General features: G+C 37.8%; 1 protein-coding gene and 1 long non-coding RNA gene across 6 annotated transcripts in view; one reads left to right on the top strand and one right to left on the bottom strand.

The window, feature by feature from the left end:
- LOC123268271 (semaphorin-1A-like) overlaps positions 1–24,955 on the top strand; it is a 96,339-nt gene that overhangs the window by 59,388 nt on the left and 11,996 nt on the right. For all 5 annotated transcript variants that reach the window (XM_044733219.1, XM_044733218.1, XM_044733217.1 and 2 more), the window contains 3 exons: positions 11,123–11,219; positions 12,406–12,457; positions 18,486–18,656. In XM_044733219.1, coding sequence (XP_044589154.1) covers positions 11,123–11,219; positions 12,406–12,457; positions 18,486–18,656 — 320 coding nt within the window. The remainder of the gene's footprint in view (positions 1–11,122; positions 11,220–12,405; positions 12,458–18,485; positions 18,657–24,955) is intronic.
- On the bottom strand, positions 7,622–22,028 carry LOC123268273. Its single transcript, XR_006510202.1, has 3 exons — positions 22,016–22,028; positions 17,525–17,532; positions 7,622–7,708 (listed from the first exon to the last, which is right to left on the bottom strand). It is a non-coding gene; the product is annotated as an uncharacterized LOC123268273 (long non-coding RNA).

Raw genomic sequence — 24,955 nt, 5'->3', positions numbered from 1 at the left:
AAAAAAAAAAAATAAAATAAAAGTAAAAAATAAACTAAAATCCAGAAGAGATGAATGGAAAAAAATGTATCTGTCGATACAATAAGTACATAAAGCTTAACTTCCCCAATGTAGTAGGTAGTACTGGGTGTATCCAACACGGCTGCCAGAGAAATAAGTCTTTTGTATTGACGTCGAACTCGTGCATTTTACCGGTAATCTCTCCCGCATTATTCGCCGTATGAGCATCAGACATGTCTGATTCGCCTTCAATTCACCTGCCATCGAGTTCAATACTCTTTCATTTTTATTATTATCATGTAGATAAACTTAACCTTTTTTTATGTTTATCGATATTGCCATTATTATCTAGCATCGTAATTTAAAATCCTGGTAGTCTGATGGCCCCAGTACGGACGGACGTTGTCTGCTCGAAACAGTGACTGTGTTCAAGGGTTCTCCGGGCATCCAGCCATCGTCTTTACCAGAGGCTCGATTTTAGCTTGGCCGAAATCCAAAAGTCCAGTTTAGCCTCTACTCGTCTGGTATTCCTCTCATATCTCTCTATGAGTATGGCTCGAGTCCTGGAGGTACAACTCGAGCTAGAGCTCAACCATATAGAGCCTTCTCATCCTCACGTTTTCCCTGGGGCATCCACTGAGCTTATGGGCTTCGTATAACCATACCTTTATATATAGATAGCTAGCCAGCCACCCAGACAGACACTCTATATAATATATAATATATAATACATATTATATGTAACATGTCTCCACAGAAAGATAGATATATTGGAGTACATAGTTTAACTTGTTCAAAAACCTGTTCGGAGTAATACTTTGGGAGAAAGTGCAGCGTACCACGGTACCAGAAGAGAGATATATACATGTGTATACCCAATACGCACACTAAAGCTCTTACTCTCTTTTTATTTTTTTGTTTTTTATTTATATTCCTTTTACATACATTGTAAAGTGCCGTCCAGCCCAAATGCGCTGACAAAAATACCAGGCCAGATGAAAGGGGAAAAGACAATAGACCAGAGAAATATGTACTGCTGAAAAGTATATAGATGAAAAAAGTAAGCCAAAAATTTGAACGTTGAGCACTTTGTCCGGACGTTGGATTATACTAAAGAAGACCTTCTATATTCACTCGGTGGATTCCTATTGGTGCGTCAAAAAACTCCTCACAACGTCACAATGCAGTGGTTGTCATCATTTTGTTACTTTATGTATGGGTATATTAAACGAGGAATAGTAACATCTATATATCCAACCCCGTTTCAGTTTTTGCCGTTGTCTATCTTTCGGAAGAACGACCGAGGCGTGTAATTTCTCCACATTTGCTCGTTCTGCTTTGCTCCACTCCCGTCGTCAGGAACGTGTCCTCGTATTTACTCTCAAGCACCTAAAACTGGGAAAATTAAAAGTCTGAGAGAGTTGAGCTTGCGCTAACATCTCACATCTCTTATCTCACAATTCACATTTACTCTCGTCTTTATTCGTCTCATTCTCTTCTGCTTCTTCCTCTTGCAAGCCACCAGAATTTCACCGTAGCCTCAGGTGTCCTACCATTTCCGACACACATTACTCAACGCTATTAGCAATACACCCAGTTGTAGTTCACTTGCACAACAGTAAATGAGTCCAACGAGTTATAATCGTTCCGGTGGGTCCAGCCGCCATTAAGAATGAGAAGTACGGCGGCCAGTTCTCCTCTCAATACTATACGCCATTTCCTCCAGTCAAACCACCACTCTTGTCTGCTCTCTCTACTTTTAATAGAGACACAACAGCATTAATTGCAGTTCATTTGCCCGTGGAAATTTGCGAAACTCATCGCGAAATATCTTTTGAAATCGACTAAATCTTGCACAAGCTCGATTGGATTTGATTGGACTTGGCAGATTGGTCTCTTCTCTTCTTAGACTTATTTTGGACGTGGGAATCGCCTTGGGCGAGCGCCGTTCATCTCCAATATCTCAAACGTGTTTTTAACAAACGTAATGCCTTAGTTTTTAGTGGGGCTTTTTATATTCAGTCTCTATTCACGAAACATTAGATGATGATGGGTGGTGTTGCAAGAGAACCGGATTTTAGAACTGATGTACGATGTTCAACAACAACCAGCGGCTAACGAGGCACTTCTCCACCTTCCACGAATACGGATTACCCGCGAGCTATTTTTCAAACCCATTTCGTCTATTTATTTATTTTCTCTCGGAATATCCGTCGGGTATCTACTATGCCCTGAAATTCGTTCTACTTCATGTGCTTTTTTTACCACCGAAAACTTGCCAACTAATATACGCTGATAAAGTTACTCGTGGCTTTTAATAGCTCGATATTTCCTGTAACTAAAATCCGCGCTCAACATGCTCCATTTTTTTTTAATCACAAAATTGATTGATAAAAAAATTAAAAAAGATGCTCATTCAATTTTACACCAAAATTGAGGGAAGTACCGATAGATACCAAAATAGTTATTAGTTATTGGTTATTGGTCTCTCTTTTTTTCTTTCTTTTTGTTATTCGAATAGTAAAAAAATTTATAAGTTCTACCTCAGAGTTATGATACTTAAAATTTGGTAGTTTGCGGTAGTTTTGATGTTCATTCTTCCTACACTATAAACTAAAGTAGTTTTCTCTCGATAACGATCGACAAACTTTGATTGTTATACAAACGTTTGCAATGTAAACTATAATGAATTTATAAAATTTTAATTCTTAGAAAAGAAAGATTGAAAAAATGATTGCTTGTAATATGTCTGGAAAAAAATGTCATTGTCTTTTCAGCGTAATATGGAAAAATGAATCCAGTGCAGAGTAGTAAAGTCGTCTAGTTAAAAGTTTTACCAACTTTTAGCTTCTTTTCTTTATTTTTAAACTACTGGTGTCTTTAGTAAAATAAAGAATTTCGTTTGAATGAATTGCTACAGTTGAACAATTTAATTCTAAAAAACTTTTTAGAGTAATTTTATAATGAATTGAAACTAATAAAAATAATATAATTCTCTGGGTAAAAAACTCAGATAATAAAATAACAAATTAAATTAAATCAAGAAGAGCACAGTGGAAAACATTTTTAGTTAAATCGTCAAAGTAAAAAATTAATCTTTTGTATACTATCATTATTATTATTATTGTTATTATTATTATTATTATTAATAGCATAATGGGCTTTAAATAAAAAAAAAGGATAAAGAGAGAAAATATAAAATCAATTTATAATTTAACATGATAGGTGTGACAATAGGAGGAAGATATAAAAGCTATAACCGCAGACATGTGCTGGTGCTGGTACATTACGCGGATGCAAGAGCCGCAGAGTAATGTATCGTATACTAGAATACACCAGTCAGACGATAAAGCTGCCTCTGTATGTGCGTTATTGCAATATTACCTCCAGTATACCAGCCAGGAAAGGGGGAAGGGACGTTGGGGAGAACAGACCAGACCGAAGAAAAGACAGCCAAGAGAAAGCGATTTATAATAGAGGGTGGATATGAAATATATAATAATAAATATAAAAAAAAAGAACATTTACGCATCAGCTTTAACGACTCGCGCCTATACTCTTTACTCTTTAGAGCTGCTATTCCTCGCAGTGAGCAATGTATAAATAAAATTCACAGCGAGGACGGTGAAGACGATGTATGACTTAGGTCTGTGTGTATACATGCGTTCGGATTTGGATATCACGCGAGATCGCGTGCTAAATAACTCCTTCTCCCTTCCTGGGTAGACTTAATGCACCCGCTCCCACGCTCTTACTTTAATCCACTATAGCTGTGGCATTTTAATTTCCACCTAGGTGCCATATTATTTTCATAACTCCTGGACGGACGACAGAAATCCCACCACGCACTGGCTCTGCCTCGAAAAGACCAAACAGAGTAACAAAGTAACAGAGAAAGAGGTAAAAAAAGGAGAGAAGATTAAATGAAAAAATAGTAGAGGAACGAAAGACCAAAAGCTAAAAGGTGACTCATACAGAAAATTAATTGTGCTTTTGCCTGATTCTCATTCAGTCTGCGAATTCCCATTTTATTTTTTTAAACCTTCTCATAATACTTTTTTCCTCCGGTTACTACCGTTAATATCATAAAGAAAATTGTTCTGATGGATGAAGTGCTCGGGAAAGGGAAAAATATTAAGAAATAAAGAAAAAGAAAGAAATAAATTAACAAAAAAAGAAACGGTGTAACGGAGTAACAAGTGTAGGGTTCGACTTTTAATGATGATTACTGGGTTCTTTAAACAAAAGAACAAAACAAAGAAATGAAAGCTCTCGATTCATGTAGAGCATAGTTTTTGTTTTAGGTTCTAATCCACCCGAGATCAGTATCTTTCTCGAGCAAGCGCAAAGACACCATTTTGCTTGACCTGGTCGTACCTTTGCTTTGGCTGGTGGGTGCCTTTTAGCTTCGCCGACTTTTGTCGAGATGATTATGATCTGAGCCAAGGCAAGGCATTGGGGCTCCTCCAGCACATGAGGAGAGTTGTTGGTCCAGGGGCCAAGGAGCGCTGAGACGTAGGAGGTGAACCGTATGGCGGACATGCTCCACTATTCCAACTTTTATTTATAAATAAATATCTGTATCTGTATTTATCTAGTGCATGAACTGCAGCCAGCAGACGAAGTTCAAACTAAAGCGTCGCCTGTGAGTTTGTACATCCATATGTATACCGGGGGTATGAGCGAGCATGTACGGTCCTCTTCGACATGGCAAAGTTTCAAGTCGGGGGATTTCCATCCCGATATTCCGAGCTACTTAAAAGTCCGCGGTTGTATATAATAGGAAGTAAGGGCCAGTAGCATTTTACATTTTACATTTGTTCGATAGCAAGCAACCTAGATAGATAAAAAAAAAGCAGAATGACCTTAAAAAATGAGGTATTTAGCTGGTATAAATGTAGAGTTTAATTCTATCTATTGGATTTGTGTCCTCTAACCTGAATATCCGCAGTGACTTTCTGTGTAGCAACAAGAATAGTTATTTTCTGTATAAATCTTCCGTATGCAGTGTCGTGGTCTCGAGACGAGAAAAATCTAAAAGCGTTCTTCCTCATCGGGGTACGATATATAAAGCGATCCAATTAGGAAGCCAAGCGCGGACGAATCGTTCGATCGGGCGAGCGATCAGAGCTTGGATAAGCTCGACCGTAACTGCTGTACACCGTCGCACTACACCACTATACAACTATTCAACTATACAACTATACAACTATACCACCGGTTTCTTTATTTTCCATTTATTTTTTGAGACTCTTTCATACTCTTGTTCGGAGTAAATAGCTTTGATCTACGATAGAATTGCGCGACTCTGACTCGAACTATCTGCCTTCAGATCTATCTGCTCTGTTCTGTAGTTTCATACACTGTCATTATCTCTCTTCCTTCTCTCTATCTATCATCGTCCATCTGTCTATTTATATATAAAACAGGAAAGCTATTCTATTCCGCGAGGCGACCGGATCGCAACAGTTAATAGCGAGCGGATGTACACTGCGCTCAACTATAGCGGCAATTGGTAAGCTTTTTTTCTTTCCTTATTTTCTTTCTCGTTCACCCGTTAAATCAGTTTGTTTAGCGCTCTGCTCCAGCAAAAGCTTCTCCCGACTTTCGATGATGTATTTCCTCTTCTCACTGAGAGCTTAATCCCCAATTTCATTATGTTATATATATATATTATATATATATACCTTACCCTTTCTATTTATTTATCTCATTTACTTTTTATTATTTATTGTTAACTTTTCTGGCTTAACTGCTGGTGAGTATATCTCACCCAGAGCCTCAGAGCCATTTAACAAGGCTATTTATCATTAAAGGCGAAACTATTTTCCCCATAAACTAGTGAAACAAATCACGAGAATGATTTGGGCACTTTAGCGGTGATTCAACATACCAGAGTGACAATTTTCAGGAGCTTACTCTCTGTGTCTGTTTAACAACTCAGCTACTGAGTACACACCGGCCGAGGAGTCACAAAATCCAACAACAGTAGCAATAGGAGGACAAGCAAGCACAGTGTGGGCTACGTCGCTCATAGTCTCTCGTCTTGCACTCGACAAACAAACGAAGCAAATTGCAATTTATTCACGTCATCATGCCAAGGCACTCCACATGCCCCGTTGGGTTCTTCCTGTCCCCGCTTGTTAAATCCTACGCCTCGGGCAATAGCTCCACTTCTCCAATCTTTCTCTCTCTCTCCCTTTCCTTGGCTCAGTTCCTTCCTCCTCTATGAATTTCTCTTTATCTAGTACAGCACTCCCTCAACAGTGTGTACACGCTCGCAGGACAATAACCAAGTTGGACCGAAACAACCGTCCGAGAGGCAAAAGACCCGAGGCTTGTATTACGTAGTTGAAAATCTATCGGCGAAGAAACTCGAGCGTTAATCACAAGAGGCGCAATCACGGTTTCCCTTGGCCCCTCTAAACTACTTCTAGCATTGTCCCTCTTTAGCTTCCACTCAAAACTCCTCTCTCCTCCTCTTTCTTCTTTACAATTCACTCTCTCATTGACGACGACGCAATTACCGAGTCCTTAGTCACAAGAGAGACATCCTCATTGGTATAAACCAGATGTGCTCCAGATCATCTCCCTTTCTATTCTCTTCACTCCTTTCCAACCAATTCCTTATTTCCTTACATCCCCTTCAAGGTGCTTCAAGTAGTTCAATTCACTTCACTTCCTTCACTTGTATATTCTCATTTCTCAAATAATCAATTCCCGACCTCGTTCTTCGGTTTGCGATCCGTACAAAGTGCAACACTCTGTGCGTATTTGTCTTAAAATCCTCTTTTACAGGTATTCGCATGTCCCGTATGCCTTCGAGTAATTAGTATTGACAGTAGTGACGTTACTTTGAAATTATTTTGGCAGCGCCCTCTGAAGGAGGCGTCTATGCACTGCTGCAAAACAAAGCAGACTCTCAAGAAAGCAAACAAAAGTCTGTATCGCATTTAGCATACATAAATTAAATTTTCGTTGATTGCTAATGTTGTCTCTGGTAGATAGTGCAGTATTTCAGTAGAGAAGTATAGCATAGTATAGTACCAGAGCTTCCCTGTTGTAATTCATAGAGCAGAGTATGAATATGCCAATTAATATAGGTACCTGATGTTGTATGTCATCATTTTATAGGAGAGATAAATGTATGCCAAGTACGAGGACGCTGTAAACTATGCATTGAGCATAGTCGAGTACCACCAGGCTGCCTCTACCTAGCACAAACGTGTACAAAGTTGTCCCTAACTCTCCTATACCGAGTTCGTGTTTACAATGTACCGGGAAAACAAGACAAGGCAGTTCACAGTACCACCATGTTTAATGCTCACTCTAGAGTAAAGTGACTGTATGCTATATATGTTTATATAATCTTGAACCCTTTCTCTCTTGGATTTCCGTGTGTTTTGACATCAACTACTCACTTGCCACATCAGGACAGCTCCAGTTGTCAAGTCTTTGATGTGAAACCCAATACAAGTAATTATTGATTTACTCTCAGTCCCGGTAAATATCTCGGAACATACGCTCTCTTGCTCATTACGTTCCTGAGTTTGTTAACAATTCTTTGACAGTCTTTTCTGATAAATAATAAAAGCTATTCAAAAATCAGGTCAGCGACGATAGTCATTAATAGGGCCAGGAATTTTGCAGTTGTTTAAATGAGCATTCATATGTTTAACCTCAAATTTGAATAAAGAAAAAACGCCAACTTCCTGGCCCTAGTCATTAATTATCACGGTGATAATGCTTTTATACTCTCTTGTTTATTGGTTCAAATTTGCATATTTCAGAACAATACCTTAAATTAACTTAACCTGCTTAAAGTTTTAATTTTAAGCTGCGGTATTTAACCGTCTTTCTAGCATTCTATCAACCATGAAAGAATCAGATAATTGGATTATGCGATGGAATGTTGATACGTGGAAATCACTGGGGATTACAGTTGGTCAGATACACAGTACGTTATATATTTATCAGCTAAAGTACAATTGATTCGATGGTCGTTCATCCAATAACGGGGCATAAAGCGGTATCAGCCGCATCGCTCGAATAATTCTCACGGAATCTACAATTTATTCAGAATCATTCATTAAACTGCAAATAATGGACGATATATGGAAAGGAAATACACCCCTGACGATACTCAATCGTTCCCACTACCATCCAACGCCGTCATTATCACAGTTAACGTACATTATTCCGTCGACTCATTCAATATATTATTTTCCCTATTTCCCTTCTCCCTTCTCACTTCTGCCTCCACCTCCATCTCCACCTACACTTTCTCCACCATCGCCACCACCCACTTTTCCAATTATTCCCATGTAAATAAGTGCCCTCATTATTTATTTTCATACATCGCCATGGTATGGTTATCGCTAATAAACTACCATCTAGAATAGCTCCATACTCCTAACTCCATATTCACTCTCGGGTTAATTAGATCATCAATTTATTAAATTAACTAAATTATTAAATTCCTTTAATAATAAAAAACTTAATTAAAATTTTTTAGCGCTTTATTCCTCGCTCAAGTATATTTATATCATCTTTTTTATTATTCTTTTAAACTTAAAAATTAGCGACGTTACATGTAAACCCTGAGTAAACAAATTTGGCTCAACTTGGAAGTGAGTGAAGCTAAATAGAATAAAAAAAAGGTTATAAAAAGTGGCACATCAATTAATCAAAAGATGAAAGAGTAGTGAGCGTAAAGAGGAGTAGATTGTGTGAGCTGTATGATGAAGGGCGGTACAACTAGGTACGGTCTGAGCTAGTGCAACAACGACAACAACACTACGACAACCTCGACGTGGAGACGTCGTCGTCGTTGACTCGTACACTCTCTACTCGCGTGACTCGATGATTCACGACGAGTGTATACATGCCAGTCTGTCTGCCAACTTGAGTTGTCCCAGCTCATCCTCCCCAGCCACCAGCTTCATACATACATACATACATACATACATTTATACCAAACTGGCATGTCCTATGTTCTGCGTCCTATTCGTCCGCCAGCTAGCCCTTTCGTCGCGTTCGACACGTCAATTTAGCAGTCCTTGTGATGAAAATAAAATAAACAACGGGAGAGCAGGAGAGTACCGAGTAGACAGACAGTGACAGTAACCGTTCTGAGTGGAGTAAAGTCATGGAGCATCAAAGGGCTGCTCTTCCTTCCTCTACACACAGAAATAAGTTACACATACAGTTGGGAAAGAAGAGCTACTGTGGTAGTTCCACTCGTGGGTGGTAGATGGTACTTCCAGAACAGAAACTTGGCATTGGACTCTAATCCATTTAGCAGAGAGCAATAACGAGGGCATTTGGTGGCCAAGAGCTATTCGAGCAAGTCCGTCACGTTCGTGTCCTCGAGGATGATGGAAGGAACTTGTCGAGGATACTTGACTCCTGTTGGTTAACGCAAAATCCAAGTCAATCGCCTAAGGACTAAGATGCTGATATTGATTTAACTTGTTCATGCTTCAAATAGCAGTATGTGCTGGTAGACCTCCAACCTCAATCTATATAATCTATGTATCGATGGATGTGCGTATGGAGCATATACCTTTATAATCCATATGTATAGATTAGATACGTATTTACAGTGACCGTTATACCTCCTATCGATGTATGTATATACGTCTTATAATATGTACCTGGTCGTAACTAGGACCCTGGTAAATAGGACATAGGATACGGAGATAGGGTTTAGGTGTACATTATATGAAAACACTTTAGCAGACCCCGTAAATTCGTTGGACCTGCTTCCCGAATCAAGAGTGTCTTGCCCAGCAAAGTGCCCGGAGATAATTGAAACCGATCCAATGTCTAGGCTCATGTACACCACCAACAATCGGTGTATGTATGTATGAATGTATCCGTGTATGTAGAGGGCCTTCGTGACCTCACTGGGTATTAACTCATCGGGCTGACAGCCCGTAACGTCCCGATCGGCAACTGTGCCTGCAAATCCCCATTATTTTTAAAAATTAAACCCGACGTGTATGTAATATAATTTAAAAGCTCAGACTCACGATACTGGGTAATGAATTAACCCGGTGATGGGTAAATTGCTCTCATCCAGGAATAATCGGTATCATGGTTTCGCGGTTTTCATATTATACATTCCGGTGGTGGTGCTCCGGGACCGGCTGACTGGCTCTCGTAGGGGCTATCCTATGCTAACGCGAAAGCTTTTTAATTTCATACTTTAGTTCTCTCCAAAATTGCGCACTTTCTTTCTACAACTAGTACTGCTCCTGCCACTGGTGTGGTACGGGTGCGACTTTAATTTACGAGCGACACGTGATCAAGAACCGACCACTTTGTCTTTTTCCACTTTTCTCTACTTTCCATTTTTCCTTGATACTTTTTAGTTTTTTCTCAGTCACTCTTTCGCGTCTTACCTTCATTTATTTGTTTTTTTTTTTTATTATTTTATTTAAAAAACATTTTTTTTATTCTCGGTAAACTTTGTAAATTCCTTTCCCATTTGTCTCTCTCGAGCTTCTGCAAATGGTTTTTCATTTTCCAGAAGGGAAAAAAGGAGAGAAAAGTTTAGTTTTAAAGTATAAAAATAACTTTTGTGGCTCGAAACAAAATAAAAATCTAGGTAGTTGATTCAATGTGTTTTCTCCAGACCGAGACACAAATAATAGATTTATCAATGTTTCAAGAGCACAGCCGAGCTTGGAAATTGAATATAACTCAATGCCGAGAATACACATAAGGCACGATAGAATATTTCATGTTCTACCCCTCTAAATTTATTTTTTTATTTTTATTTTTTTTTTTTTTCATTTATTTAAACGAAAGCAGCCCGCGATTCCTCGAGTTCCTTAGCGTCTAGCGTCTATCTGTCCATACATTTGTTTTCTCAAGACTCCCTTGTTTCTCAAGAGCAGAACCCGCAAATTTATCGGACACTTGGGGAATGTAGTGTATACTCAACCCTGATCTCCGACCCCCGAATCGAATAGAAATGCGAGGCGTACATGCGAGCGGGCAATGCTTTACACGTAAGCGACGCTCGATTTACTAGCAGCAGCTTAACTCACGAATTTTTACCATCGTGTTTTATTATATACATTATTTTTTTAAACTTTTATTTTATTTTTTCCAGGGGAAGTAATTGGGCAGCGCTTCTTGGGCAACGAGAGTCACGTCGAGCACTTCAAACTTCTCGAACGAGCGCCGACTTTTATCCTGATTGGTGCAAGGTAATATTTTTCACCGTGTTTAAACCCCATCACACATTTTACCCTAGACTTTCATCTAACCCTCGCGTCTAAAAATTTTTATAAATTATTTAAACACCCATTTTTTTTCCTTTTATTTTTACCCTTGATTCATCCCACTTCCACTCTCACTTCTGCTAATCTCCTTCACGCTCAAACGTACCTCGGGAACTTTTAAAAAGTTATTTGAAAAAAAAAAAAAAAAAAAAAAAAATAAGAGATAAATTTTAAGTATTATTACAAGTGGGTCTAGCATTGCCTCGATATTAAAACCATTATAAATTTGTCAGGTTTAAAAAAAATATAAAGCTCCCTTCCTCCTTTTCCTTGTCTTCACAAAAGACACATCTCTAAACGGTCTCGCGCTTCACAGCGCCAAGAAAATTGGATGCCCGTAAAACGCTCCCGTCATTTTCGTATGTAAATTTTTTACGAGCTCGTTCTGCTCGCGATTGCGGTCTACTCCCGGTTATCCTTCGGGCGCGAAATTTCGCCAACTAACAGCCAGCGTAACGTTAAAAAATCTTCCACTTTTAGCAGTAGGACTATCACCATGCCATAATAATAATAATAATAATAATAATATGAGGTAAAAAAAGAAGCTTAAACCTGGGAATGAATTAATGCAGACTAGGATGGGAATAAACGGGAACGGAAGAGAGATAGAGGAGATAGAAATGGCAACGGCGGCTGTGCTGTGGATTCTCAGTGTGTCTATGTCGATGCCGGTGCGGATGGCGCGGTGGGCGCGAGAGCGGTATACCGAGCATAATCAATTTCACGTCCGACCGCGAGCTAAGCCGTCACGAGCCTCCGATAATGGATGCACACGTTTATCACGCGGGCACGTACCTCTTTCCCTCTCTCCGCTCTTCTCTCTCGTTCTCTTTCTCCGAGCTCCCTCGCCCTTTGCCCGAGCCGCTGCTACTGAACTCGATAATTATGCACAGCCCTACTAATTGAGGAAGATCGATGAGTTGGGCGATGACAGCACCCGCAGAGGCAGCACGCGCGCATCAAATCCCCAAAAGCTTCCTCCATCTTGTGTCACTTAAGCTCAATTATACATAAAACCCACCAGGATTTGTGTCTATCCATCTCTATCTATCTGTCGCATTAATACTCGACTAATCATTATCATTAATCTCCATATATATTTGGTTTACAGGAATGCCATCTACAACATCAGTCTCCACGACCTCTCGGAAATCGCCGACCAGGTAAATTTTACAATTTTATAATTTTAAAACTTTGTATTATTCTCTCACCAGCGATTTATTTAATTAAAGTTGTGATTTATTTCTGTACCGTCCCCTTTAACTCGCGGCTCTTTCCATCACTCGTCTCGATTTTTACCACCGCCGTATAATAACATCGTATCGTAGCAAGCCACTCTTGCTCTCAGTCAGACTCTGACTCTGACTCTGATTTGAATTTCTGTTCTACAATTACACTACCAGTGAGATGATGATAATAATGAAAAAAGGAATACCGGGAATGAGATTTGACTTCATCTAACAGCTAGTCATTTTGACAGTTACATCCGCCAAATGGTTAAAATGTAAATTAGGTAATCACGTTAACGGGCATACAGTCATGTGCATGCATAGATCGTGGATATATATTCTCTGGCAAATAAATAACATTCACATTTAGATTCGCTCAACATACACGCACACATACATACATGGCTGGCATACAAAACCGCTTATATTCTGCGCCCAACAGATGTATATATCCCGGTGTTGTTAAACTAAAGTAAAATACCCCGTGCCAGAGTGAAAAGCTTCAGGAAAAAGGCTCCTAAGCGAGTAAAGATGAAAGGGATGAGTAGCCTGGTGAAGAAATCCCGTTAATGACTTACCCACCGCTACGGTACTAACATCCAAGTTGAAAACTAGAAGCTGCAAGCTGCAAGCTGCAAGCTGGAACTCGAGTGAAATGTAACCGTGTATAAGCTTTTTTTTCTCCAAACAACTCACACAATATCTAACTAACATCAGTCGGATTTTCCCTCAGAAGGAGTTGCCATCCTATCCCATTCCAGTCTCTGATTCTCGAGAACCAGCTCAGTACTTTTCGTTGCGGGAAGACCCAGAAGACACATGTGTTTGTTCTAGTGTGTGAATGCTCACAGTCCCACCGGTGCTGAGACTCCAGATCGAGAAAGATAAAACGTGGCTTGCTGGTCTCCGCCAACAACAACCTTGTTGACAGTAAACTCACGACGTAATCCTACGGGAAAACTTTTCCGTAAGACTAATTAAGTCGCGTTGAAGATACTAAGTCAGAACGTCAACAGAACGTTGACCGGAACGTCCGACGTTACAGCACAGTGAGCTTCAGCTTCAATGAGAAAATACGATCGATCCGCTGATAAATAAAGTATTATATCGGTGGATCCGAGCATAGTCGTTCGCTCTGCGGATCAGGGAATCAACGAACCAGCATTGATCATATAAATACACATTGACGGTGAAATAAGTTCCTTGGTCGCCAGCCATCAAGCTCTTACATATAATATTATCTACGGATATAGCATACTATACAGGAGTCTAGACTCTCGACCGCTACTCTGGTCGTCGTACTCGACTACACGCAGCAGCGACAGGCGGCTCTGACCGGTCATTCACTCAGCCGTAGTAAAAACTCGCCACCGTTCGCGCATAACTTGATCCACATCGGCAGGCTCCACGGCTCACGGGTTAGGTACCACTGCACACTTATAAACTATACAGGCTATCTTGCCGTACCACTCGACATGTTAAACCACCATTACCATCTACTCTCCCCTTACCCTTTCTCATATATGTATCAGCCATCCACGGCTCTTGTTATATTTATTATCTCAATTTCGCTAAAATTAAACCCTTTCACACTTTGTTCAATAAATGAAAGTAAAAAATATTAATTTCTGCTTAAAACATCATTTAATTATCTCTTGATAATTTTTCTATTAAACTCAGACCAAGTTATTTTTGTAATTCTTTTTTTGTTTGTTGTTTTTAATTATTTGTTTGTAGATACTTTTGATTGGAGATAATAATGGAGCGTTTAACGTGATTAGAGTCTGTTTCTGATTGGAACTTTAATCATTTCCTTGCATTGTGTTTTTTTCTTAAGAAAGTCTAATCTCCTTAAACAGAACTATTCACTTTAAATAGAATTGATTGTATAATCTTGAATTGGATTTTTTTTTTTTGTTAAAATTGTAGATTATACTATCGCTAAATTCTGATTGACATTATCGTGGAACTTTGTTCTTGAAAGCATAAAATTTTAATAATGCCAAGGTTTATTTATTCTGTATAAAGTTGTAGAAGTTTGAATTCAACTTTTCAGAATATCAAAATTTAATTTTATTAAAATTAATAAAAACTGAAATAAATTATTAAAATAATTATATAATGTAATCATTATACCTCATTAATTATAAAAAGCAACGTCAAAAAGTATCTCAACATTGTTCTAAAAGTTTGATTCTCTGTAAAAGAAGTATGACATCTTGAATAGCAGCCAGAGTGGTTCGTCCTGATGATACCTTCTCCTTTCTCTCAAAATCTTTCATTATGCATCTTTCCCGGAAAAAGTAAAAGATAGAGATATAGATACTGACAACAACAACAACAACCAGCGCAATTAGCTCGATATCAAGATGTCGAGTTTGTCAGGGAGAATATCGACGAGAAGTTTGTATACCTCTTTTCAAGATGCAAGGTGTTCTTTAGACCAGCTTTTGGATCTTATCCAAATGGATTTGTCGTCAAGCATCTCATCCTTCTTCGTGTTCTTCTTCTCTTTCTCCACCTTTCTTATCATTTTTCTCTCTCTCGTTTCCCCCTCCCTCTATTTTCTCCACTTGATGTTTTTCTCATGTTAGTTTTCTTGCGTTAGCAGTTTTACTTATACGGAAACTCAGATGTCAGCCGGGTACATTGTTATATTTTATATCCATTCTGTAAAGCAGCGCACTCAACGTAACTCTACACGCACTGCTGAATCAACTTTTTTACTTTTTATCTTCTGTGCAAAATATAATACTGTTAGCTTTTTAACATCGGGTTGACATTAACATTAACATTTTGCAATATTATATTACCATCATAATTTAGATTTTTTAATACTTATTTGCATTTCCCATTCTTTATTCTCTTGTATTTTAAAAACTTATTTTTTTAGCAAAATACAGTAATTACCGGAGATTAGGGATTGCTTGTCGAGTATCGTTAACAAAAACAATAACCAAGCACCGAGCTCACAACTGAGTGGACTCATCCGATTATATGCCTTAGTACGGTATCCACAAGACGTCTTACATTTATACTTCCGTTGTCATACCTTCTAATATATATATATATATATATATATCTATAAATATATAAACATAATAAGAATATTCGTGTTGCTTTTAGTAATATCCATACTAGTATTAGTAGTAGAAGTAAGAGTAATAATATAAGTAGAACTAGTAGAATTGTCGTTCCCTGGTAGTTGTTAAAGTCATCGTACTCGCGAGCGCATTGTAATATATAGCATTAAGTACATAATATATATGTTATGTAGAGTAGCACCTCACCACAAACCAGGAAAACCAACGGGAATGAAAATTACAGTCTCTTCACTTCTTCCGTTCTTTTAATTCATTCATAAAACCAGGAATATCAATCATAAAAAATAACTTTAAATTTATCTCAAACTCTACCGAGGATAAACTTAATTTTTGTACTAAAAATGTTAATAATAATAATGTTACTATTAAACCACTCCCTTTTTATCTTTCATCTAATAAAATTTCTTCAATCCAACTAATGACGGTAATTTTTTTCCACCGATATGAAAATATAAATACCCGACATTATAATTAGCGATTTCTCTTGAATAACCTTGAGCAAAAAGTCAAGCGAATTAAAACCCGATTGACCAAGGGGGTGGCAAAAAACCTAAGCACATATTTTACAACGGTTATACAGTCAGTACAGAGCAAAAAAACGCCAGGGGAAATAAAAGAAAAGAAAAGGACAGAGATGAGCAGCTGACAAACGGACCGGGTGAGACGAGGCAGTCACGTGCCATCCATCCATTTCCGTAAAATGTCCGTCTACGTCAAAGGGGACTTTAGCGCAAATTAAATCTATTCTCCTCTGGTGTCGAGCATACCCCTGCCCCTGTCCCAGCTCAGGAACGGCGACTAGCTCCCCTTCTCCTTAACTTTGGTTCGTTATTTTTGCCAAGTAGCCCCCTGGAAGTCTCCTACAGCTCATGCACTGCTAAATTAGGAGAGTCGAGACTTGTTCTCATCATTATCATCATCATCTAGAGTATCCTCCCGTTGAACCCTTTCACCTCACCTATATTTCCGCTCGTCGCGCCCGACAAAGGGAAGAAGAAGGAGAGAAATTTAATCTATTTACCGTAAAGCGAGCGTGTACATCACCTCGGCACTTTATGGGCACATACACACCCTCGCCTTCTCGCCCTCTCGCCCTCTCATTCAGTCTCGAGCGATATTTCTTTAACAGGTGTAATGTTTATACGTGCTACATACATAGACACAAAGTCGTCTGTCGCGTCTGCCTCGGCAGGTAAAATTATTCCGCGCCATTAGCCGACCCTCTGGCAGACTAAATGCACACACACTGTGCTGTCAAAGGTACACAGTGTGTACAGCAACAGCCAGCAAAGTAGAGAGAAAGACATCACACACATAAAAGCCAGATGTAAGCAAGGGTGGGGTGGTTCGTCGGTTGGTTAATAATCCGTTGAATAGTGCGTGAAGAAAAGTCATTGAGGTAAACGTGTGTCTTGTGCAGAGGCTAATTTAGACCGAGAGTTACTGCACAAATGAACAAGTTTATTTAGTTAGAGGTGTAGTTGTGAATTACTGAGTGAAACAACTAACCCTCCTTCCTCTTACCTCTTTCCTCTTTTACTTTGTACTTCTCTCGGCCTCGCTACAGCTGTTCACTAGTCTATGTCGTAATAACACATACCACTCTGGCAATCTACTGCCGGGAAATCGTTGTATAAGTATAAACATTTTGCTGAGCCTTTTAACCACTACCAGCCATTGGAATAGGAAAAGGAAAGGAATAGGAATACGGTACTATACTGCTGAGTCAAAGTATTTCACCCTGTGGGCAAACAACCTGAAACATTTGCTGTTATTTATGAATCCTATTTAACGCAAGTATTTCAACCGACTGTTTTACCTTTAGCTCTTACACTACTAGTACACTATTCTCAGGCTCCAAGGCTCTGAGCCTCGAACTACAGGTTCTGCTACACACTTTGAACTCTTGACCCTTTCCACGTGCTTTGTCGCTCATTCGTCTCAAGTGTTATATATAAGTGAACTTTCTTTTTTCAATTTTAAACATTTTTTTCTTTTTTTTTTTTTCAGGGCTATATTTCACTCAGACACTTGTGTATGTAATGTACCACTAAAGTATTTTATGATTTAAAATTTTAAAAGCCGCAGTGATATATAAGTTATTTTGTTTCAGTTTTAGTTTTAGTTTTAGTTTTTAGTTTTTATTTTATGTTCTGCCGCGAAAGTATAATAGGAGTAATGGAAATAAATATCCGAATGCAGTGAACGGGAACAATGCATTTGGGAAAAGTAGAATTTATTTTGTTAAAATTAGCAGTAGTTCAACGGTATACGTTGTCTGTGTACGTTTTTTTTATCTATAAATATATAAATGAATGTATTTAGAAAATATGTATATGTAAAGAGAGCAAGCGGTGGTCCGGAAGCGGAGAACTGCGAATAGAAACCCGTGTATAAGCCGTTGAATATTCAGTGCGATTTTGCGGTTTAAACTTTTAGCCAGGTCTCAGCTCTCTCCTCTCCTCTGCTCACGTGCACCCACCCACGCCTGTTACGACGTGGTCGTATTCTAATTAGGCCAAAGTGGAGACGAGACGAGAACCCTCTTCCCCTTCTACCTCTGCTTCTACAGCGATCTTCTGCCGGCACTTATACCAGACCCAGACCCAGACCTCAGACCAATGTTTATATATATATATATATATATGATGAAAGAAGAATATAAACGACTGTAGACTGAAGACTGAAGAAGTAAAGGTAGACTCGCGGATTCGAGCCGAGTAGAAAATTAAAATCACGACGTAAGAAAGGAAATAATCTTTCTTTATATTTCTTGAGCAGTCATTATGTCTTTCCTTTTTTTTTCTCTGTCTCTCTCTTCCTTGGCTTTGTTATTAATTTTGTAATTTCTTTTGCAGAGAGTTCAGTGGTCGAGTTCTGCAGCCCACAGGGAGATGTGTAATCTGAAGGGTGCAAGCGAGGACGACTGCCAAAACTACGTCAGAGTTTTTGGACGTCAGGGCCCCAACAAATTTATCGCCTGCGGTACCAACGCTTACAAGCCCCAGTGCAAGCAATTTCTGCGAACGGTAAATTAATCTTCATACTTTATTTTTTTTTTATTACACTGATAAAATTTTTTTTTTAATAGTTAATTAATCATTTATTCAGATAGATTGATTTTTTTTTTCAATTAAAAAATAATTAGTTATACTTAATAAATTTATTTATTGAAAGTTAATAAATTTTTCTACCTTGAAAGTTGATAAATTTAATTTTCAATAGTCGTGTTACCGTTCGAGTATTAATTTTCAATGTGAAAATCGAACTTTGTATTGGTAAAGTAATCATTTTTAAAGTTTAAAATTTATTCAAGTGAAATGTACAACATGAAAATATTCAATTACAAATACACAGTACTCTTAAAAAATTCAACAGCAACTTGATAAAGTGAAAATATTGTAAACTATTTTGAAATCAGAAATTTTCAACATCGCGTTGCTTTCAACAAATATTTTCATTGTTTCGCTCAAACAAAATGCTAAACAAAAATCAATGCGGGTTTGATGTGTATAAATATTTCGAAATCTCGGAGGGATCGATGACATGGATCGTGATGTTAATTGAAGCTCCCTTTTATTCCGTTTGACTATTCATTTTTTTTCTTTTCTTTTTTTGTTTTTGTATTTTTCTTTTTTTTTCATTTGCCTTCAGTGTTTCGTATTTTCTGGTTTTGAAAAACGAGAGAAAGCTCTTACGGTGACGTCTGTCACACAAACACGAAAACTGATAAAATACTTGACTAATGGAGATCGCCACCATGAATATATCGGAAGCTACCTGTCAAAGCGATCGACCTGTACAAGTACCCTCGTGTGTGTCTTTTTTTCACTCATACGTGTTTCCGTATGGATCTCACACAGCAAGCATGGAGCAGTACCGAATAGCGGTTGCAACAACGTCTCGGTTGACCGGCGACGCGCGAAACGAATGCGACCCTCCAGAGGGTGAAAAATATAAAAAGCCTCCTTCTCCTCCCTCTACTCCCGAGTAGAGATCGATACCGTTTTAACGTATTTGTGTACATGTATTATAAAACCGTACGTGGTATTTTGTGTAGCAGGAAGAACAGTTGGGCTTTGGGCTCAAAACTCGAGTACTATATTGCACAAGGGGATATATTCTTTATATTTTATTTGAGCAGTTAAGAGGTTCGGCTTTGTACGGTTTAAGAACTTGTTGCAGACTTTTAGACTGTTTTCATGATACAGCCAACAAAACAACGGAATGGAAAAAGAAAAAAGAAGAAGAAAAGAAGAGAAGGGGAAAGTAAAGCTCACTGAATTGTTTTGAATCCCCAGGGTGCTTTTGCTGAAAAATTTATACCCCGCTAAAAGCAATCAATTATTTATTTATTAATCTTTTAAAGGGCAGAGATACTCGACTGCTTGACTGCTCGACTTTATTCGTGAATTCTTTTAAAATAATATTTTATTTTATTTTATTTAACCTAACTTCCTCAACTACCGGCTGGCTCTAGATTCCGATATTTGAATTTTAGATTTAATAATAAATAATCTCCGCCTTTGCTCCGCATAAAGTATCCGTTTTCGAGGAAAATTTTTATTAAAAAAATTTGTAAAGAATTTTCAAAAGTATGTCAAAGTAATAAATTGTTAAAAAAGGCAGCCTTTACATATACATACATATATGTACAAGCTGAAATAAAAATTCAAGAAATATCTCTATTGAAAAGAAACTTTGCTGTATAATAACTGCTTTTCCCATGACATATGTTTGTATTAAGTATTACCCGTCGTTGTTAAATCTCAGTCATGAAATACAACTTTGTCTGCTCAGTTCAGTTTAGTTATACAATACAATTCCATATATTTACAGATATCTGTGGATCTGGTAATATATCAGACGGAAGATGAGTTAGGCCGCGTGTAGAATGCCGGTGTATATTTTCGTCTAATCGAAGGAATTCAAAACTAGGTGATCCAGGGTTGAGGGCTGAGAGTCGGAGTTTAAACCCTCCCTTATTGCTACCACCCCTACCAGGCTGGACTGTATAAAATAGAGCCCGCGATAATCCCAGCGGTGAAGCATATAGCCAATGGAAACCCACACGAGAGACGAGAGCGTCAATTCTGGTCGAGGAATTGAGGCTGCTGGGTGCATTACCGTCGATTGCTACACACCAAATACCTCTATCCATATATTTATCGTAACCCCATGACTGCACACTACTGAGAATAATAAATATACATAGGTAGATAGACGGCTCGGGACTAGATCGATTGCCGTTCGTCGCCCGGTTCATTTAATACTTATTTCTATAAAATTTCTCAGCTCCTTTGATCCGATCGATCATTTGCGGCCGATGAAATACCTCGCTCTATTCTATCTCCACAATCCTATAATATTCTATCAATATAAATATTTCTGGTGGCAGCTGGTTCTTGATTGTTGGTTGTTGATCCCACACTAGATCAACAGACAATCGCATGCTCGAAATTCCTAATAATATATCTCCATTTCCATCAGCCAGCCATTAAAACCATCCAGAGAAACAATACCGAGCTCGCTATTACAACATGGACAGTTTTAACCGTATTAATACATCCCCAATACCAGTTGAATTTTATCCCCGCTTTGTTTTCAGTTTGTGATTCAGATTGTTCGTTGTTAGGTTTTGATTGTTTTAGTATTTAACTAATTCTCCGTAATATTTAGCAGCGTGAAAAATTTCCGAAAATAAAAAGCAACAGTCAAAGCCATGTCGACCAACATGAAGTCATGTAGCCAGCCAGGTGGTCGTTTTTTGCAGCCCAGTAAGCTCCATTTATACATAGATTTAGCAGAGCCTATCGCTACTCGCGAATCGGAAAATCTCGTGTCCCAAGCTGCTGCCGGGAGACGGGGATTTTTATATTTTGCCCGGCAAATCACGCCGGGATTATGTAGGTCATGCGAATGAATATACACAAAACAGAAGAGAATAGAATAGAATAGAGGATACATGTATGGATTATAGAGCTGCAGGAAAAGCAGACCATGGCATGCAGACGCGGAGCTACGTTAGGATAATATCGCGACGCGGCAAGCTGTTGTAAATCCCCGATCCCCGGATACGAGAGTCATGAGATATCCAACTAACTACCAACTGCCATACCGATCCGACTACGAAAACCGAAATAGAATTTGAGCATGATCGCGGAAATGGCCCTACAGTAATATAACTGTACGGGGACAGATATTTTGGAATTTCGCCAGCCGACACTTACTCATAGATGTTATGTATTGCGTGTACAGCCAGTCACATATTTGCCTTAAACTTGCTAGGGTATCCCGCTTACCTCAACGAAACTTCAACAGCCAGCACGTTATAAGCTTCCGTTACACTCCCGCTGATGGAAACATCCATTATCCTTGCGTAATTCACATACAATATCTATCCATCCCTCTCTCTTATTCATCACATGGCTTTAGGTCATGTGTGTTCTCGTTCTCTCATACCTCAATCCTTGGGTACACATTGGATTTCACACACGAGAACACGTCAGCCAATTTCTCATTATTCTACGTCGCATAGAGATTGTCAAAAAGTTTGCTTCAACCGTCAGATTATCGGAGTTTAATTGTTCAATGAATAGTTTCTGAAAATTTACACATAACCTGTGAACTTGTATAGTTATACTGATAGTTATTAAATTATTTGACGGAAATTGTAATACAATGCGATTGCTAATGGCTTTGATATGTTTGATATAAAAAAAAAAAAAAAATGAAAAGTATACAGAGTAACATTACTTGATGAAAACTTCCTGCAGAGAACTCTGCAGTGTTTGTGCACGCTGATACCTTTTCTACATTTTACGTTGAGTTGGTGAGAATAATTAACGCCGCGTATGAGCTACCGATGTACCCACCGGATTTTCCTTTATAATAATTAAATTATCATTATTATTATTAAAAACCGGACGTCAGTTAACAGTAGCACGCGTGACAGGAAAATTCATATTACTGTTATAGTATTAAAATAATAATTATCTCGTGTGACAAAAACCCTTTTACCTTTTTTTTGTCGGTTATTATTATTACATAATATCAGTTGTTGGATCGGAAAGTGACAAGTAGAGTTTAATTTTAATTGAAAATAAAAATGAGGAAATAAAAGGGTGATTTTGTTTTTTATAAAAGATGGATCTCTTGTAGGTTACGTGTCTGACATTTTACCGGTCCCGAGCGTCACGAGGTAAAACTGAACATGCAAGAAGCATTTCTCGATTCCGCCGGAAGTGAATCCGCTCGACATATTTATATCTAAATCTATGTCTATATCTATGTTGGATAAGAGGGGATGGAAAAATGAGTAAAGAGAGGAAATAAAAGGAAACGAACGGTTACTCAAGATTTTATGCGGAGCACGTTGCCTTTGGCTCCTTTCGTTTACTCGCGCCTCACCTTCTTGTCGATTTTGGTTCTGTTCCTTCCGTGAGCAATGTGTCGTCAGGGTGAGTCTGGTGTAACTCGGAATCCTATGAGGGACGAGGATTCCCGGTCTGCTGAGTGTCCGAACCGAGGACCGGACACACCGACACTCACATCGCGATTCAGGATGCAACCGAACGACCGACGTTATTGCTTATATAAACACAAATATAGCTATATAAATATATTGTATGAAATAGTGGTAAAAGTCAGCGATGAGATAAATCTTTATTCGATACGCCGAGTTTATTTCTGGCTTTTTTTTTTTAAGTATGCTTTCTTTTATTTTATATCAGTGACAAAAATAAAAGATATTAATGCCTACATTTTTACAAAAATGTTATATTTTATTCTTAAATTAGCAAATCAATACTTTTAACTTTTTCTCATGAGTAGTATCAAATATTAACGATAACTATTCTTAAATACACTTAAATTTTGATTTGATCTCATTTCTTCCGGTGAAAGCTACAAATTTAAATTCTAAAAATGGTACAATCGACTAGTTCGTTGAAATTTTACAATAACTAACTTTGAATTTTTTATCAAACAAACAATGAGGTCACAATTTTGAATATTTTCATTATTATTGATCAAAATGTTATTTCCACTGTTTTCGACACCTGAAACATGACAATAAATAAATTTTGTTATTGTTGAAAATAATGACAACTTATTCTGGTTATGAAAATGAAATGAATATTTTTATTATTTTCGAAAGTGTTGTAATTTATTAAAACTAGCGTCAACGGCACTAAACATCGTAATAAAAGCGAAATATAATAATAAATGTGTATAATTATAATTAGTCATGCTTCCGGTTTTGAATCCCTCTACAACTGGATGTATTATATTATTATTACGTGTGTGTGTGTGTGTGTGTGTGTTATAAATTAAAACGAGGTCATATTGAATTAGTGATACATTTACATGTATATACTTTTGAATGGGCGGTTAAATCGAGAGGGAAATTGGAATAATCGTCCGCCCGAAATTGTGTATTCAGTTATTCAACTAGATATAAACGTGCGAATATTTTATATTTTATCCAGCTGCCGTTTAGCCGTCGATAGATCATACTTGATAAATTATCCGGTTTCATTAATAAACCTTAAATAAACCGCGTATAATGTATTATCGTTACTTTTTGTTTGGCTATCAATTTTTGGTACTTTATTTTCTGACTGACATTGAAAAAAGTTGAAATAAAAAAAAATACACACACACACACACACACGCACATACTCTATTTTAAGCTTTTAAAGCGATTAAAATCGCTGGCATTATACCAGTAACATTTTTTCTACAAAATTACCAGCTTAATTCCGCAATCCAAAAATAAAATGATCCTCACTGATAATTAAACTTACTACGTGGGTTTCTTCCTCATTCATCGTACTCAATTGCCAACTAAATTAATATAGTTTGCTAAGTATAATATGTAATCATATCATATCATCATAGAGTGGATTATTACAGTCGAAAGCACAGCAAATAAATATTATAAATTATTGGGTGATTCAAAAACAGTGGAGCTGAATTTGAGTTGGTAATAAAAAGTTTTAAGTATATTTTTTTATAATAAAATAATATTCTGAGGGCATAATAATTTTTGTTGAGCTTGGTGTGCTAAAGCTGTAAGGTGTCTAAAAGTCTAAACGGGCCATTAGATAATGCGCCACTACGGAACCGGATGATTTACGGAACTTACCGAAGAGAACCGATAAGATTTCAGCTTTAGAAGGTACTTTCTTTCGGTCTTTTGGCTAGCTAACTTACTTCCGTAACTGGAAAAGAAGGATAAAAAAAAAAAAAAGTTAAAATAAAATGAAATGAGATGAAGAAGAAGAACAACAAGAGTAAGAATAAAAACAAGAACAAGTTCTTTTTT

Source organism: Cotesia glomerata, linkage group LG7 (genome assembly GCF_020080835.1).
Source record: "Cotesia glomerata isolate CgM1 linkage group LG7, MPM_Cglom_v2.3, whole genome shotgun sequence".
NCBI classification, from domain to species: Eukaryota; Metazoa; Arthropoda; class Insecta; order Hymenoptera; family Braconidae; genus Cotesia; species Cotesia glomerata.
The sequence above is the reverse complement of the archived record's forward strand: the minus strand, read 5'-3'. Positions and strand labels throughout refer to the sequence as shown.